General features: G+C 37.8%; 1 protein-coding gene across 2 annotated transcripts in view; it reads left to right on the forward strand.

The window, feature by feature from the left end:
• LOC123559589 (uncharacterized) overlaps positions 1 to 14,304 on the forward strand; it is an 89,650-nt gene extending 75,346 nt beyond the window's left edge. The window contains exon 4 of one of the 2 annotated variants that reach the window (XM_053552553.1): positions 13,161 to 14,303. In XM_053552553.1, coding sequence (XP_053408528.1) covers positions 13,161 to 13,829 — 669 coding nt within the window. In that variant the 3' untranslated portion in view covers positions 13,830 to 14,303. Of the gene's footprint in view, positions 1 to 13,160 lie in introns of both variants that reach the window. The other variant, XM_053552554.1, reaches the window with a different exon arrangement.
• Positions 14,305 to 17,452: the final 3,148 nt, after the last annotated feature.

The raw sequence follows: 17,452 nt of genomic DNA on the forward strand, positions 1-17,452 counted from the left end.
GACAAAGCTGTTGAATAGTCGAGCGTTGCTGTCTTCCGACAGCACTTGTTTACAAAATTATGCCCCTTTTTAGCTCACCTGTCACAAAGTGACAAGGTGAGCTTTTGTGATCGCGCAGCGTCCGTCGTCCGTGCGTGCGTGCGTAAACTTTTGCTTGTGACCACTCTAGAGGTCACATTTTTCATGGGATCTTTATGAAAGTTGGTCAGAATGTTCATCTTGATGATATCTAGGTCAAGTTCGAAACTGGGTCACGTGCGGTCAAAAACTAGGTCAGTAGATCTAAAAATAGAAAAACCTTGTGACCTCTCTAGAGGCCATATTTTTCATGAGATCTTCATGAAAATTGGTCAGACTGTTCACCTTGATGATATCTAGGTCAAGTTCGAAACTGGGTCACATGCGGTCAAAAACTAGGTCAGTAGGTCTAAAAATAGAAAAACCTTGTGACCTCTCTAGAGGCCATATTTTTTTAATGGATCTTCATGAAAATTGGTCAGAATGTTCATCTTGATGATATCTAGGTCAAGTTCGAAACTGGGTCACGTGGGGTCAAAAACTAGGTCAGTAGATTTAAAAATAGAAAAACCTTGTGACCTCTCTAGAGGCCATATTTTTCATGAGATCTTCATGAAAATTGGTCAGAATGTTCACCTTGATGATATCTAGATTAAATTCGAAACTGGGTCACGTGGGGTCAAAAACTAGGTCAGTAGGTCTAAAAATAGAAGAACCTTGTGACCTCTCTAGAGGTCATATTTTTCAATGGATCTTCATGAAAATTGGTCAGAATGTTCTCCTTGATGATATCTAGGTCAAGTTTGAAACTGGGTCACGTGCAATCAAAACTAGGTCAGTAGGTCTTAAAATAAAAAAACTTTGTGACCTCTCTAGAGGCCATATTTTTCATGGGATCTTTATGAAAATTGGTCAGAATGTTCACCTTGATGATATCTAGGTCAAGTTTGAAACTGGGTCATGTGTGGTCAATAACTAGGTCAGTAGGTCTAAAAATAGAAAAACCTTGTGACCTCTCTAGAGGCCATATTTTTCAAGAGATCTTCATGAAAATTGGTCAGAATGTTCATCTTGATGATATCTAGGTCTAGTTCGGAACTGGGTCAACTGCGATCAAAAACTAGGTCAGTAGGTCTAAAAATAGAAAAACCTTGTGATGTCTCTAGAGGCCATATTTCTCAATGGATCTTCATGAAAATTGGTGAGAATGTTCAGCATGATGATATCTAGGTCAGGTTTGTAACTGGGTCATGTGCGGTCAAAAACTAGGTCAGTAGGTCAAATAATGAAAAAACCTTGTGATCTTTCTAGAGGCCACTTTTTTCATGGGATCTGTATGAAAATTGGTCTAAATGTTCATCTTGATGATATCTAGGTCAAGTTTGAAACTGGGTCAACTGCAATCAAAAACTAGGTCAGTAGGTCTAAAAATAGAAAAACTTTGTGACCTCTCTAGAGGCCATACTTTAGAATGGATCTTCATGAAAATTGGTCAGAATTTCCACCTTGATGATATCTAGATCAAGTTTGCAACTGGGTCACATGCCATCAAAAACTAGGTCAGTAAGTCAAATAATAAAAAAACCTTGTGACCTCTCTGGAGGACATATTTTTCATGAGATCTTCATGAAATTTAGTGAGAATATTCACCTTTATGATATCTAGGTCACATATCTTCAAAAACTAGGTCAATAGGTCAAATAATAGAAAAACCTACCTTCTGACCTCTAGAGGCCATATTTTTCAATGGATCTTCAAGAAAATTGGTCAGAATTTTTGTCTTGATGATATCTAGGTCAAGTTCAAAACTGCGTCACATGAGCTCAAAAACTAGGTCACTATGTCAAATAATAGAAAAAACAACATCGTACTCAAAACTGGGTCATGTGGGAACAGGTGAGCGATTCAGGACCATCATGGTCCTCTTGTTTTTGGTTGAGGTTTTATATGTAAAACACTTGTTCACTGTGATTATCTGACATGCAGTGAAACAGGTTCCATAACTCTACTTTGCATTTTTACAAAATTATGCCCTTTTTTTGGCTTATAAATTTTTGGTTAAGGTTTTATATGTATGCTGGTATCTCAGTACCCACTGACGGGAATGGATTGAAAGTTCACACACTTGTTTACAGTGATGATCTGACATGCAGTGCACAGGTTCCATAACTCTACTTCGTGTTTTTTTACAAAATTATGCCCCTTTTTCGACTTAGCAGTTTTTGATTAAGTTTTTGTATGTAAGCTGGTATCTCAGTACCCGCTAATGGGAATGGATTGAAACTTCACACACTTCTTCACTGTCATGATCTGACATGTAATGCACAGGTTACATAACTCTACTTTGCATTTTTAGCTCACTAGAGCACAAAGTGCGCAAGGTGACCTATTGTGACCGGTCATTGTCCGGCGGCCATCATCAGTCAACATTTGCCTTGTGAACACTCTAAAGGGCCACATTTGTGACCCAATCTTTATGAAACTTGGTCACTATGTTAGTTTTGATGATCTTCAAGTTCGAAACTGGGTCATGTTGGGTCAAAAACTAGGTCAGTAGGCCAGATCAAAGGAAAAGCTTGTGAACTCTCTAGAGGTCGCAGTTGTGACCCAATCTTTATGGAACTTGGTCAGAATGTTTTTTGTTGATGATCTCTAGGCCAAGTTCGAAACTGGGTCATGTGGGGTCATAAACTAGGTCAGTAGGCCAGATCAACTCTGGTGAGCGATATAGGGCCATCATGGCCCTGTTGTTACAAAATTATGTCCCTTTTTCAACATAGCAGTTTTTGTACCCCCGAACAACAAAGTTGTAAGGGGGTGGCGGGGCGGGGGGTGGTATATTGGTTTCAGGTTGTCTGTCCGTATACACGTCTGTCCCCTTGACACAATTGAATGAAACTTCACACAAGTGATCAGTAACAACAGTAATTGTGCATGGGGCATGTTAGGTTCTTTCAGAAAAAAAAATTGCAGAGTTACGGGACTTTGTTATCCCCCGCCGATGAAATCGGGAGGTGGGTATTGAAATGGCGTTGTCCGTCCGTCACGTCCATGCGTCCGTGTGTGCATGCGTCCGTCCGCAGCCATTTCTCAGTAACTAGCAGGTAGAATTTCATGAAACTTGAAATAAACATGAACCAACATACTGCGATGATGCCAGTCAAGTTTTTTTTTTGGATTGGTCAATTTCCCTTAGAGTTATTGCCCTTAATTTAATGAAAATGCCCAAAAATGTCCATCCGCAGCCATTTCTCAGTAACTAGCAGGTAGAATTTCATGAAACTTGAAATAAATATGAACCAACATACTGCAATGATGCCCATCAAGTTTTTTTTGGATTGGTCAATTTCCCTTAGAGTTATTGCCCTTGATTTAATGAAAAATCCACATCTGCAGCCATTTCTCAGTAACAAGCTGTTGGAATTTCATGAAACTTAAAATAAATATGAACCAACATACTTCGATGATGTCTGTCATTTTTTTTTTCAATTGGTCAATTTTCCTTAGAGTTATTGCCCTTTAATTGTTTGAAAATCTACTGATTTGTACATAACAAACCAACCAGTTGGTAGAATTTCATAAAACTTCTTTCATTCTTTTCCATGAACATTTATTGTAAACACATGTGAAGTTGTGTACCCACACCTGTCACCACCTTGCCTTGCCTTCGTCACACCCCCTCCCCCCCCCCACCCCCCCCCCCCCCCAAAAAAAAAAAAATTATTTCCTTTTTATTATTATTATTTTCAAACCTTCCATGAATATTTATCAACATGCAAAGTTGTACTGTTCCCCCACCTCACTCCTCCACCAAGTCATTCCCCCCCCCCCCCCCCCCCCCCCCCCCCCCCCCCCCCCCCCCCATTTTTTTAAATTTTTTTTTTTAATTTTCCATCAATATTTCAATATTTATAATCAACATCAATAATCAATGTTTTGTACCCTCACCCAGTCACCCCTGCTGCCCCCGCTTCCCCAACCAAAAAATAGCATTCATTTTCTCTTAAATTGATTTTGACAAATGAAATTATTTGCTTCTTAGTAACATCCGTAACTTTTTGCCAGATATATTTTTTTGCCATTCCTGACCACAAACCCTTTCGGCGGGGGATACCAATTCATCGAATTTGCTTGTTTTTTGTTACTATACTATATACATAGACACAATCTTGTGCGCACCATCTCTCCTCATCCCCTTGAAACAATTTAATGAAACTTCACACAAGTGATCAGTAACAACAGTAGTTGTGCATGGTGTTTGTTAGGTTCTTTAAAAAGAAAAAATTGCAGAGTTATGGGACTTTGTTTTTTGTTAACATACTATGTACATACAGTCTGCATATGCAGACTTGTGCGCGCCTAATCTTCCGAGCCCTTGCACACAATTTAATGAAACTTCACACAAGTGATCAGTACCAACCCTAGTTGTGCATGGTGCATGTTACGTTCTTTTAGATAAATATTCTGCATAGTTATGGGACTTTGTGTTTTGTTACTATACTGTATACATACAGTCCACATAATTATGCAGTCTTGTGTGCGTCAAATTGCAATGTACTGTGTCAGTGCATGTGGGGGGGGGGGGGGGTGGGTACATTCATCACCTTTAGTGATAGCTCTAGTTGGTTAAGATTTTGTATGTAAGCTGGTATCTCAGTATCCACTAATGGAAAAGGATTGAAACTTCACACACTTATTCACTGTCATGATATGACATGCAGTGCTAAGGTTCAATAACTCTACTTTGCATTTTTACAAAATTATGCCCCTTTTTCAACTTAGCAGTTTTTGGTTAAATTCTTATATGTAAGCTGGTATCTCAGTACCCACCAATGGGAATGGAAGAGGAAGTTTGTTTCTGTCTGAACCTTGTTTTGCGGTAGATAGAAATTATTTTAATGGTTTTAAGCTGTTTTGTGTTGTAGAAGTTTAAGCCGTTTGATGACACTCTGTCATCATTGGGCAAATTTTTTTATGGAGGATTAAGGATGGCAGCTAAAATGACGTCTTAAGCAAATGATAAGTTGACACCAAATTCAGTTAACAGACATTTTATTGAACAATATTGCCATCAGGTCATTCTACCTATAAGTGGATACTCTCCAGAATGCTGTGTACAACACATGTAACATATATTTTCATAAAAATTCAGTCTACGTTACAATTATGTTACCATTGAAGTCTAACGGTAAGTCTTCAGTCATATATTTTGTGCTTTTTTGTGCCCCCCCCCCCCCCCCCCCCCATGAGTGGTGGGGGCATATAGATTTGGTCTTGTCCGTGCGTCCGTCCGTGCATGCGTCCGTCCGTCTGAAGTTCGTGACGTGCCTAGCTCGAAAAGTATTTGATATAAATTGATACAACCTTGCATGAGTCTTTATCATGATATGAATTTGCGCACCTCCTATTTTTTGCCTGGCTCTGCCCCCTATTTTCAGAGTTATGGCCCCTGAAATAGTCAAAAATGCACATTTTCACCTTGTGACATGCCTAGCTCAAAAAGTATTTGATATAGATTCATGAAACCTTGCATGAGTCTTAATCATGATATGAAATTGCGCACCTCCTATTTTTCATCTGGCCCCGCCCCCTATTTTCAGAGTTATGGCCCCTGAAATAGTCAAAAATGCCCATTTTCACCTTGTGACATGCCTAGCTCAAAAAGTATTTGATATAGATTCATGAAACCTTGCATGAGTCTTAATCATTATATGAACTTGCGCACCTCCTATTTTTATGCCCCCGAAGGGAGGCATATAGTTTTTGAACCGTCTGTCGGTCCGTCAGTCTGTCGGTCTGTCAGTCTGTCCGCAATTTTCGTGTCCAGTCCATATCTTTGTCATCGATGGATGGATTTTCAAATAACTTGGCATGAATGTGTACCACAGTAAGACAACGTGTCGCACGCAAGACCCAGGCCAGTAGCTCAAAGGTCAAGGTCACGCTTAGACATTAAAGGATAGTGCATTGATGGGCGTGTCTGGTCCATATCTTTGTCATCGATGGATGGACTTTCAAATAACTGGGCATGAATGTGTACCACAGTAAGACAACGTGTCATGCGCAAGACCCAGGTCCGTAGCTCAAAGGTCAAGGTCACACTTAGACATTAAAGGATAGTGCATTGATGGGCGTGTCCAGTCCATAACTTTGTCATAGATGGATGGATTTTCAAATAACTTGGCATGAATGTGTACCACAGTAAGACGACGTGTCGAGCGCAAGACCCAGGTCCGTAGCTCAAAGGTCAAGGTCACACTTAGACGTTAAAGGTCATTTTTCATGATAGTGCATTGATGGGCGTGTCCGGTCCATATCTTTGTCATTCATGCATGGATTTTAAAATAACTACGCATGAATGTGTGACACAGTAAGACGTCGTGTCGCGCGCAAGACCCAGTTCCGTAGGTCAAAGGTCCTAAACTCTAACATCGGCCATAACTATATTTTCATTCAAAGTGCCATCGGGGGCATGTGTCATCCTATGGAGACAGCTCTTGTTCATCTGGCTCCGCCCCCTATTTTCAGAGTTATGGCCCCTGAAATAGTCAAAATTGTTCATTTTCACCTTGTGACATGCCTAGCTCAAAAAGTATTTGATATAGATTCATGAAACCTTGCATGAGTCTTAATCATGATATGAACTTGCGCACCTCCTATTTTTCATTTGGGTCCGCCCCCTATTTTTAGAGTTATGGACCCTGAAATAGTAAAAATTGTACATTTTCACCTTGTGACGCACCTAGCTCAAAAAGTATTTAATATGAATGGTTGAAAACTTGCATAAGTCTTTATCATGATATAAACTTGCACACCTCTAATTTTTTGGCTGGCTCCACCCCCTATTTTTAAAGTTATGGCCCCTGAAATAGTTAAAAATGCACTTTTTCACCTAATTATGTGCCTAGCTCAAAAAGTATTAGATGTAAATTCAGGAAACCTTGCTGGAGTCTTTAACATGATGTGACCTTGCACACTTGGCATTCTTCTTGAGAATCTTAGCTCTTATTACAGAGTTATGGCCCTTGAAATAGCCAAAATAGTGGATTTTTTGTTTGTGATGCTCATAGCTCAAAAAGTATAGGGCCTAGAATAATGAATCCTTTTCATAAAATGTTTGTTGAGGCTATACCCCATTAAGACTGCAAACATTTGAATTATTGCCCCTTATTTGTGACAAATGTACCAGTGGGGGGCACACCCTGTGTCCTACAGACACATTCTAGTTAATGCTTGCGACAGTTATATTATACTGAACAAGAACTTGGAAAGAAAATGTGTATCATAAGAGTTCGCCATTTATAATAGAAAGTTACGTTACCATCATGTATTGTTAAATAGTATTCATAGAATTATTTGCCAAATTGGTTATTCAAATATACTATTTACAAGTTAACAAATGCAGTGTATTTATAGTTATAGATTAATAACTTCTGTTTTATAATAACTCAGTTGTAATTTACATTACAATACGTTACCATTAAAAATGTGAATAACATTTGGATTAAAACATATACAGCAAAACAGTTTGACTAGTTTGTAGTCTGAGGCATGTGTTTGAACTAGAACTTGTGAATTGGAATCGGCATAGTTTCAATTGCACATATAAACAATTAGCCTAAATTCAGTTAAACAGTAACATTTTTAAGGTTTTAAGTACCATATTATATAGAAGATGTATAATAAAATATACAAAATGTTTGTCTTGACTAGGTTAATGACTGCAATGGTGTGATGGCATAAACGTGGGTCACATTATCAATAACACAAAATTCCTTTATAGGAAAATGCTATCATTCGAAATATCAGCAAAGTGCTGACTTGATAGTGGTCACAAATCTGTATGTTACAAGATTGGGAATGCTGAAAGCTTTGCTTTGCTGTACTCCAACTACATTTTGTTTTGTTTGAGGGTTGTTACAAACTACACTTCCCATGCATGCATAAAATATTGTACATCACTGTTACATCTACATCTTGCAGAGGAGCTAGCCTGCTGACTTTAGCAACCACATTTGATCATGTTTCATGAGTGCTACCCTGTCTTTTATCATAATAGGACAAAGCGATTTTGTTGCTTGAACTTTTTCCCATCCAAATAATGTTGGGTCGAGATTAGGGGTTTGGTTCTAGAGCACTTTTCCATATGCATGTTTGCAGATGAGCACGTTTTACATTCTGTCCAAACAACTTGGTTGTGGGAGGGAATGAAGATATTTACAGTGCCGCAGAAGGTGATTTCTCTACTTTTTAAGCCCACACATGTTGCTTTCAGGGTCTGTATGATAACCATAGCACTTTGCAATAAACTTCGTACAGACTTCATAACAGTTTCGAAATCCGACGTCGGATCGCCGACACAAGCCAAAGGTGCAGAACCTGCCTGAACACAATATCTTCACAACAATTCCTTTTCCAACTCCAAAATGACTTGCAGTGCTATCACAACCGCCGGACAAAGCATGTGAACAAGGTCAGGTATTATAGCTGAATACTCAACACTGTTTCCTTAATGTCCACTGACACACGATCTCTTATAGGTGACTCCATTATGACGTTCTGTGTGAGCCCTTGTTGTACATAGTGGTACAGGAGTAGTGAAAATACATCAATATCATTGGATATATCGAATACATCTTGACTACAGAAACCATTTGTTGTACCGAAATGTTATGGTCCTTTTTGTATGTTTTATTATAGAAGACAGCTGCGCAACATGATCAAACGTGGTTGCGAAAGTCAGCCGGCTTGCTCATCTGCAAGATGTAGATGTAACAGTGCGCGCATTTTGTATATTTCATTATACATCTTCTGTATAATATGTTATAATCATATGGTACTTAAAACCTTATAGATGTTACTGTTTAACTGAATACCAGGCCTCGACCTTAACTTTTGTCAGCAGTTGCCAGCAGGTCCACCAACTGCTAAAATCTAGTAGACCTGCTTAGACTTTAGTGGACCTCCAATTCTATCACATAAATTGTGATGCTGTAGACGTCATTACTTCATATGACTCAAAGCAACAGGACTTATTTCTAAAATAATTAAAAATGGAAGACTGTAGCAATCTGTTATCCCGAAAAATAATTATTTTGAAAAGTGTCCCAAAATATGGACACAATAATCATCATCCCCCCGACCTGTGTTGAAAGTGAAAAAAGAAAACATCAACAATTAATTATCGGTAATTATTCTGATGATAAATTAAGCTAATTGACCTTGTTTTCATCTTCAATTAACACCCTCTCAAAGAGCTAAAAGAAGTGTGTCGGTTATTCGTGGCATCTGAAGCGGAGATCAAAGCGGTATAGTTTCCCCGAGATTGTCATGGCATTACGTCATGTTTTCGCGCCATGTGACACATCACTGTCTGATCGTACTGTCTCGATTCCTTTAATTTTTGAGAAGAAATCAGTAAAAAAGTTTTTTCTTTAATTTTTTAAAAGCGAATGTGCAATATCCCGAATAAACTGACATGTAAATGTGTCAAACCGTGAAAGATAATAGTGGATGTCCTACCTCTGTGACCTATTTGCCCTCAAGAAATTTACATTATTGTTTGAGAAGAATATCTAACAAAGTGTTGTGTCAAAAAATACATGTACAAAGAATCATTTAAAACTTATTAAAAACCGCAACGACATCATACTGCTTTATTTTAAAACCACATTTCTATTTACGTTCATTAGGTCACGTAACCTATTCTGCCGCGCTAACAAATCTGTTTGCCAAAAATCGTTTTACTCCATGTATTTAAATTGCTGCCGCTTTTTCATTATTTAAGATTTTTTAATTGTGTTTTTTGTACTTTCTGGTCAAAAGTCTGAATTTTATTACCATAGTATGTACCGTTTATTTACTTTAAGAAAGAAATAAATAATCAAGATCGCGCTGCTTGAAATTTTACAAAACATTATATGAAAATTTGATCGTTTTTAAAGAATTTTGCCTACATTCCTGTCGATATCTTATTAAAATTGTTATAGAATTCAGACTGTGTTAGTTCTCAAGCGGTGTTGAAAATTTAAAGCGATTATATTAAAAAATGAATGCACTACGCGCGTTTTTTGTGTCAAAAGTAACTGCGATGTAAATTAGACATTACGATAGGGCGCACGTGCTTGTGGAATGGAAAATTACCAGCATGACGTTTTGATATTTTTTACGATTCGCGGGTAAATTCCAGTCAATCCAGGTAATTTTGCCTGATGTAATTTCTCAATTTGGTAAATACCACGTAAAAACCACTCGCCCGATCGGTGAGTAGTCCATTCGTGCTCTCCTGACTTTAACTCGCCAATGCTTTTAACGGTAGAATGCCGTACTTAAGGCAAAATCAACTTTCGTTTTGTGAATTCGCCGATATGGGTATGATTTCCCCCCCTATTTGTTTACTTTTAAGGGTTTTATTTTATTTGCAGACCGTGACTGAAAATTGGTTGACCGTCGGTCTACCCAACTTTTGATAGTTAGTGGACCTGCCGATATTTTGGTTGCGTCGGTCCAACGGTCCACCGCTAAGGTCGAGGCCTGAATACATGTTAATATTGTATAAATTTGCAATTGAAACTATGCTGATTCCAATTCACAAGTTCTAGTTCAAATACATGCCTTAGACTACTCACTAGTCAAACTGTTTTACTGTATATTTATGTCTCCCACCACACAGTGGTGTGGGAGACATATTGATTTACTCCAGTCTGTGTGTGTGTGTGTGTCTGTCTGTCTGTCTGTCTGTCTGTCACAAAGCTTGTCTGCACTCTAAGTCGAACATTTCTCATCCAATTTTCACCAAACTTGAACAAAATGTGTTTGACCATAAGACCTCGGCCAAGTTCGATAACTAGCCAAATCTGTTCAGGTGTCTTGGAGTTATGGCCCTTGAATTACCAAGAATCGGTCTTTTTTTTCTTGTCTGCACTCTAATTCGAATATTTCTCATCCAATCTTCACCAAACTTAAACAAAATGTGTTTGACCATGAGACCTCGGCCAAGTTCGATAACTAGCCAAATCGGTCCAGGCATTTTAGAGTTACGGCCCTTGAATTACAGAAAAAATCCGTCTGTTTACTCTTGTACTCTTGTCCACTCTCTAAGTCGACATATTGATTTACTCCAGTCTGTGTGTGTGTGTGTGTGTCTGTCTGTCTGTCTGTCTGTCTGTCACAAAGCTTGTCTGCACTCTAAGTCGAACATTTCTCATCCAATTTTCACCAAACTTGAACAAAATGTGTTTGGCTAAAATACCTTACCCAAGTTCGATAACTAGCCAAATCTGCCCAGGCACTTTTGATTTATGGCCCTTGAATTACTGATTGGATCCACTCATCCAGACCATCTAATTGGATCCACTCGTCTAAAACATCCAGAGAAACTAACATTTTTCATAGGGGCAGTTGTGGGAGACATGCGCTTTTCTCAAAAGCATCTTTAGTTTGTAATGCAAATGTTATTCACATTTTTAATTACAATTGAGTTATTATAAAACAGAAATAATTAATCTTTAACTATAAATACGCTGTATTTGTTAACTTGTAAATAGTATATTCAAATAGTATATTCAAATAACCAATTTTAGCAAATAATTCTATGAATATTAAGTCTTTGCTTTTGTATCTAACTATATATGATGGTAACGTAATCTTCTGTTATAAATGGCGAACTCTTATGACATACATTTTCTTTCCTAGTTGTTGTTCAGTATAATATAATTGTCGCAAGCATTAAAAATGCACACAATATTTGACTGGAGACAACTGTTAGACTTTATTGACTTTATTGGTAACGCATTTGTCGACTTCATTTTTATAAAAATATATGTTATGTTTGTTGTCTGCATCATTATAGGGAATATCTACTTCTAAATGGACCTATCTGATGGCAATATTGTTTGATAAAATATATGTTATCTGAATGTGGCATAAACTTATCATTTACTTACGACGCCATTTTGGTCGCCATCTTTAATCCTCCATAAAAAAATTTGCCCAGTGATGACAGGGTGTCATCAAATGGATTCATCTTTTACACCACAAGGGCTACTGAAAATAGTAAAAACATTTTCTATCTACCCCAAAACAAGGTCCCACTTGGTCTCGTCAGGACTAGATTGAATTTTCACACAGTTGTCTATTGTCATGAAATGATATGCATTTTACAGGTTCCAAAACCCTGTTTTGCAATTTAACAAAATTATTCCCCTTTTTAGCTCATCTGATTTTTTGAGAGAGAAAAAACGACGAGTTATTGTCATCACTTGATCGACGTAGGCGTTGGGGTTTCCTGGTTAAGTTTTATGTTTAGGTCAACTTCTCTCCTAAACTATCAAAGCTATTGCTTTAAAACTTGCAACACTTGTTCACCATCAATAGCTGACTCTGTACAGCAAGAAACATAACTCCATCCTGCTTTTTGCAAGAATTATGGCCCCTTTTGGACTTAGAAAATATCAGATTCCTTGGTTAAGTTTTATGTTTAGGTCAACTTTTCTCCTAAACTATCAAAACTATTGCTTTGAAACTTACAACACTTGTTCACCATCAGAAGCTGACTCTGTACAACAAGAAACATAACTCCATCCTGCTTTTTGCAAGAATTATGGCCCCTTTTAGACTTAGAAAATCAGTATTCTTGGTTAAGTTTTATGTTTAAGTCAGCTTTTCTCCTAAACTATCAAAGCTATTGCTTTAAAACTTGCAACACTTGTTCACCATCCAAAGCGGACTCTGTACCGCAAGAAACATAGTTCCATCCTGCTTTTTGCAAGAATTATGGCCCCTTTTGGACTTAGAAAATATCAGATTTCTTGGTTAAGTTTTATGTTTAAGTCAACTTTTCTCTTTTACAGTCAAAGCTATTGCTTTAAAACTTGAAGCAATTATTCGCTATTAAAAGCTAACTCTGCACAACAAGTACCATAACTCTACATTGCTTTTTGCAAAAATTATGGCTGTTTTCGGACTTAGAAAATCATGGTAGAACAATATACAGAGACAAAAAAATCAGATGAGCATCTGCACCTGCAAGGCGGTGCTCTTGTTCAATTTTTATTTTCATTCAACTGACAAGGCTGTTGAATGGTCCAGCGTTGCAGCCTCTGACAGCTCTTGTTTGTTAGTGCACTTGGTTTTAATTACAGGTAACAGACAGTAGACATCTGCCAGCTGATAGCCTGACATATAGCTCTCCTTCCTTCCTGGACAGCTTGACAAGGAGTTTGTACACCCCAGATCTCACAAACAAACCCATGTCCACACCGCCATTCAGTTCGCTTCCCATGTGTCGTCCTGAAGACATACTAGGACTAGATAGCAGGCAGCACCAAATACAGAAGCCTGATCCTTACTATGGAATCCCCAAGTCCATTTACCATCAAAGCTCTGGAACAGAGGCAGGGGACAATTATGCGAACAATCAGTATGGACTCAGTAAACTTCTCAGTCCTCAGCAAGGAACATACTACCAGCAGAACATGTCAAGTCAACCTCAGACACTTTATGGAATAGATAAATTAACTTCCACACCACTAAATTATTACAATCAACCAAATAGTAATGATAAATCCAGCACTGAGCAAAGGGACACTGTGCCGAAACAGACACTACATTACGGTCCTGTGTCCACACCCAACCATTCCCACTTTCAACATAGCATTCCACGTTCAGATCAACAGCATACCAATCCCAGCCAGCAAAAAGTCCTGAACTCGACAGAACAGTTGCCTGCTTACCAGAGTGGGCATGTCTCACCTCACCTCACATACAGCCAGGTTTACAAGGGCAGTCAACCACAAGCTCAGGTATGGTGATACTTATAGCTTTTATATAAATGATTAGTATGTTTGAACTGCTGACATTGAAAAGAAACTGGGTTTTAATGGAATATGTCTCGGCTGTTAAACCGGATGTCCACAGTAACCTACCCCAGGTGAGGTCAGGCTCTTCTTGTCGGTTAGGTAACAAAAAAATACATAAAAAGTAAACTTAAGGTAAAATATAAACTTTCTTGGTCTTTATTATCTCATACGGAGAAGTTTTGTCCACTGTTCCTACTATACTGTATTGTATATAACAGCCTTAATGTAAAAAGTACTAAAATTTAAGGGGAACAGTCTTTTTAGCTCACCTATCACATAGTAACAAGGTGATCTTTTGTGATCGCCCTTCGTCTGTCGTCCGTTCACAATTTCCTGTGAACATAATAGAAACCACATTTTGCAATCAGTTTTAATCAAACTTGCACACAACTTGTATTGGCATAATATCTCAGTTCATTTCTGGCTAGATCCCATCATTGGTTCTCGAGTTATGGCAACATTTTGCAATTGATTTTAAGCAAACTTGCACAAAACTTGTATTAGTATAATATCTCAATTCCTGTTGAAAACTGCTCACATCCAATAATGGGTTCCAGAGATATGGCCCTTTAAAGGGCCAGAATTTGCTGTTTTGACTTTTGCAGCCATATAGACTTCACTTATGGTTTGATTTGATGCAAACTTGCAAAATATCTTTAACAACAATAGATCATGGATTCCATGATGAATCTGTCAGATCCAATGATAGGTTCGGGAGTTACGGGCCTTGATTGACCACTGAAAGAGCCAAAATTTGTTAATTGTGAACACGATAGAAGTGACATTTTACATTTGATTTTAACCACACTTGCACAAACTTAAGTCACAATAAAATCCATTAGAAAACTGGCTAGATTCCTTCATGTTTTCTAGAATAACTGGCAAAATACGGGCAAAATTTTCTCCAGCCATATAGAGGTTTCATTTATGCTTTGATTTGACACATACTTGCACAGAATGCTTATCTTGATGATCTCTAGGCCAAGATAGAAACTGGGCCATGTGGGGTCAAAAAATAGGTCACCAGCTCAAATCAGAGGAAAAGCTTGTTAACACCCTAGGTGCCACATTTATGACCCTATCTTCAGGCCTTTTTAGCTCACCTGAGCACAAAGTGCTCATGGTGAGGTATTGTGATCATGCTGTGTCCGTCGTCCGTGCATGCGTCAAGTCGTCCATCGTCAACATTTGTGTTTAAATGACATCTCCAAAACCACTGAATGGATATTGATGAAACTTGGCCATGATGTTCCTTGGGTTGTCCTCTACCAAAGTTGTTCAAACGGTTCGCTTGTTTGCACATAGGGGCTGTCAGAGCTAAAAAAAAAAAAGAAAATCTTCAAACGACATCTCCTAAAGCGATGGTCCGATTTTGAAATAATTTCACACAAATGGTCCTTATGTCACCCTCTACCAAGGTTGTTCAAATTATTTTGATTCGTCAAAAAACATGGCCGCTAGAGGGTGTGGTCACTTTTCCCTATATGTATATAGTGGAAACTTTAAGAATCTTCTTGTGTGAAACTGCTTGCCCGATTTTAGAATAATTTTACACAAATGGTCCTTGTGTGACCCTCTACCAAGATTGTTTAAATTATTTTGATTTGTCAAAAAACATGGCTGCCAGAGGGCGTGGTCACTTTTCCCTATATGTATATAGTGGAAACTTTAAAAGTCTTCTTGTGTGAAACTGCTTGCCAGATTTTAGAATAATTTTACACAAATGGTCCTTGTGTGACCGTCTACCAAAATTGTTCAAATCATTTTGATTTATCCAAAAAAATGGCTGCCTGAGGGCGTGGTCACTTTTCCCTATATGTATATAGTGGAAAATTTAAAAATCTTCTTGTGTGAAACTGCTTGCCCGATTTTAGAATCATGGGGATCACATGGTTTATATAGACTTCTATTGGGAAAAACTTTGAAAATCTTCTCGTCCAAAACCACAGGGCCTAGGGCTTTAATATTTGGTATGTAGCATCATCTAATGGTCCTCTATCAAGTTTGTTCTAATTATCTCCCTTGGGTCAAATATGGCCCGCCCAGGGTGTCACTTTGTTTATATAGACTTATATAGGGAAAAACTTTGAAAATCTTCTTGTCCAAAACCACAGGGCCTAGGGCTTTCATATTTGGTATGTAGCATCATCTGTTGGTCCTCTACCAAATTTGTTCAAATTATCCCCCTATGGTCAAATATGGCCCCACCCTGTGGGTCACAGGGTTTATATAGACTTATATAGGGAAAAGCTTTAAAAATTATCTTGTCCAAAACCACAGGGCCTATGCTTTGATATTTGTTGTGTAGCATCATCTAGATTTCATCTACCAAGAGTGTTCATATTATCCCCCTAGGGTCAAATATGGCCCTGTCCCAGAGGTCACATGGTTTAAATAGACTTATATAGGGAAACACTTTGAAAATCTTTTTGTCCAAAACCACAAGGCCTAGGGCTTTAATATTTGGTTTGTAGTATCATCTAGAGGTTCTCTACCAAGTTTATTCAAATTATCCCCCTTGGGTCAAATATGGCCCCGCCCAGGGAGTACATGGCTTAAACTTGTACAGGGAAAAACCTTTAAAAAGATTCTTGTCTTAAACCATAAGGCCTAGAGCAGGTGAGATAATAAATTCATTTTTTCCCCCAAAAAAAAGTGAGTAAAAATCAAATATTGCAAAAGTTAATTTAGTTAAAGTGGTCGTTTATTTTTTATCATTATCTAGATTTCGTTTACCCTTTTAAGGATATTAAAAAAGAAGGGGTGGTAGACAGAAACAAAATTTTTCGTGTGTTGCCCTTTTTAAAATTTTGAAACGAAAGTAAAACAACATACGCCCTTTTTCCCTACAGTGGGAAATTGAAACCAGTGGACCCCTCTATGTCTTAATCACCCCTTTATCTCTGTCACAAAAACGACCTAAAAAGAAAAAAACTTTGTTAAAAAATAAATGTCCACTTGCAATTAAAATATCAAAGTTATTTTAAACATTGTTTTCTTTTGGAAAAAACACTTTTCAAAAGGCTTGGAAAAAGGTTAGAAAGATCCCAAACCCCCTTTCAAAAAAAAAAAGATTCTGAATGACTGTTTTTCACTTCAAATCAAAAATTCTAATCGGTCAGGTTATTTTGTATTTCTTTTTTAAAAATGCAGGTTTACCGAAAAATTAAATAGGGAATTTAAATAGGTACTGCAGCTAATTAGAATTTATTTTTTGGGGATTCATGGCCGTAACCGCATTGGTTTTGCCCCAAATTGGATATTTTGCACGTGCAGTAGGGGCCCAACTGTTCGTTTCAATTTTGGCATTACTGCGAAAGTCCAACTAGAAAAACACATAATATGGTGAAAATTTAACCAAAAAACAATGGGATCGAGCGTCGGAATGTTGCCAGCGGGGGGAAAATTTACAACATGTGTTATTGGTTTTACAAATTTTAATAGAATTTGATGTTATTTTTTTGTAATGTATTTGATGGTTTTTCCATTGAACCTTTTTCGGGGTTTAAGAACTTCACATCTTTGGTTATTACCATCTGCGCTCTTTTTTTGAAATTTAACCAAAAACAATCATT

This window comes from Mercenaria mercenaria, chromosome 10 (genome assembly GCF_021730395.1).
Source record: "Mercenaria mercenaria strain notata chromosome 10, MADL_Memer_1, whole genome shotgun sequence".
NCBI classification, from domain to species: domain Eukaryota; kingdom Metazoa; phylum Mollusca; class Bivalvia; order Venerida; family Veneridae; genus Mercenaria; species Mercenaria mercenaria.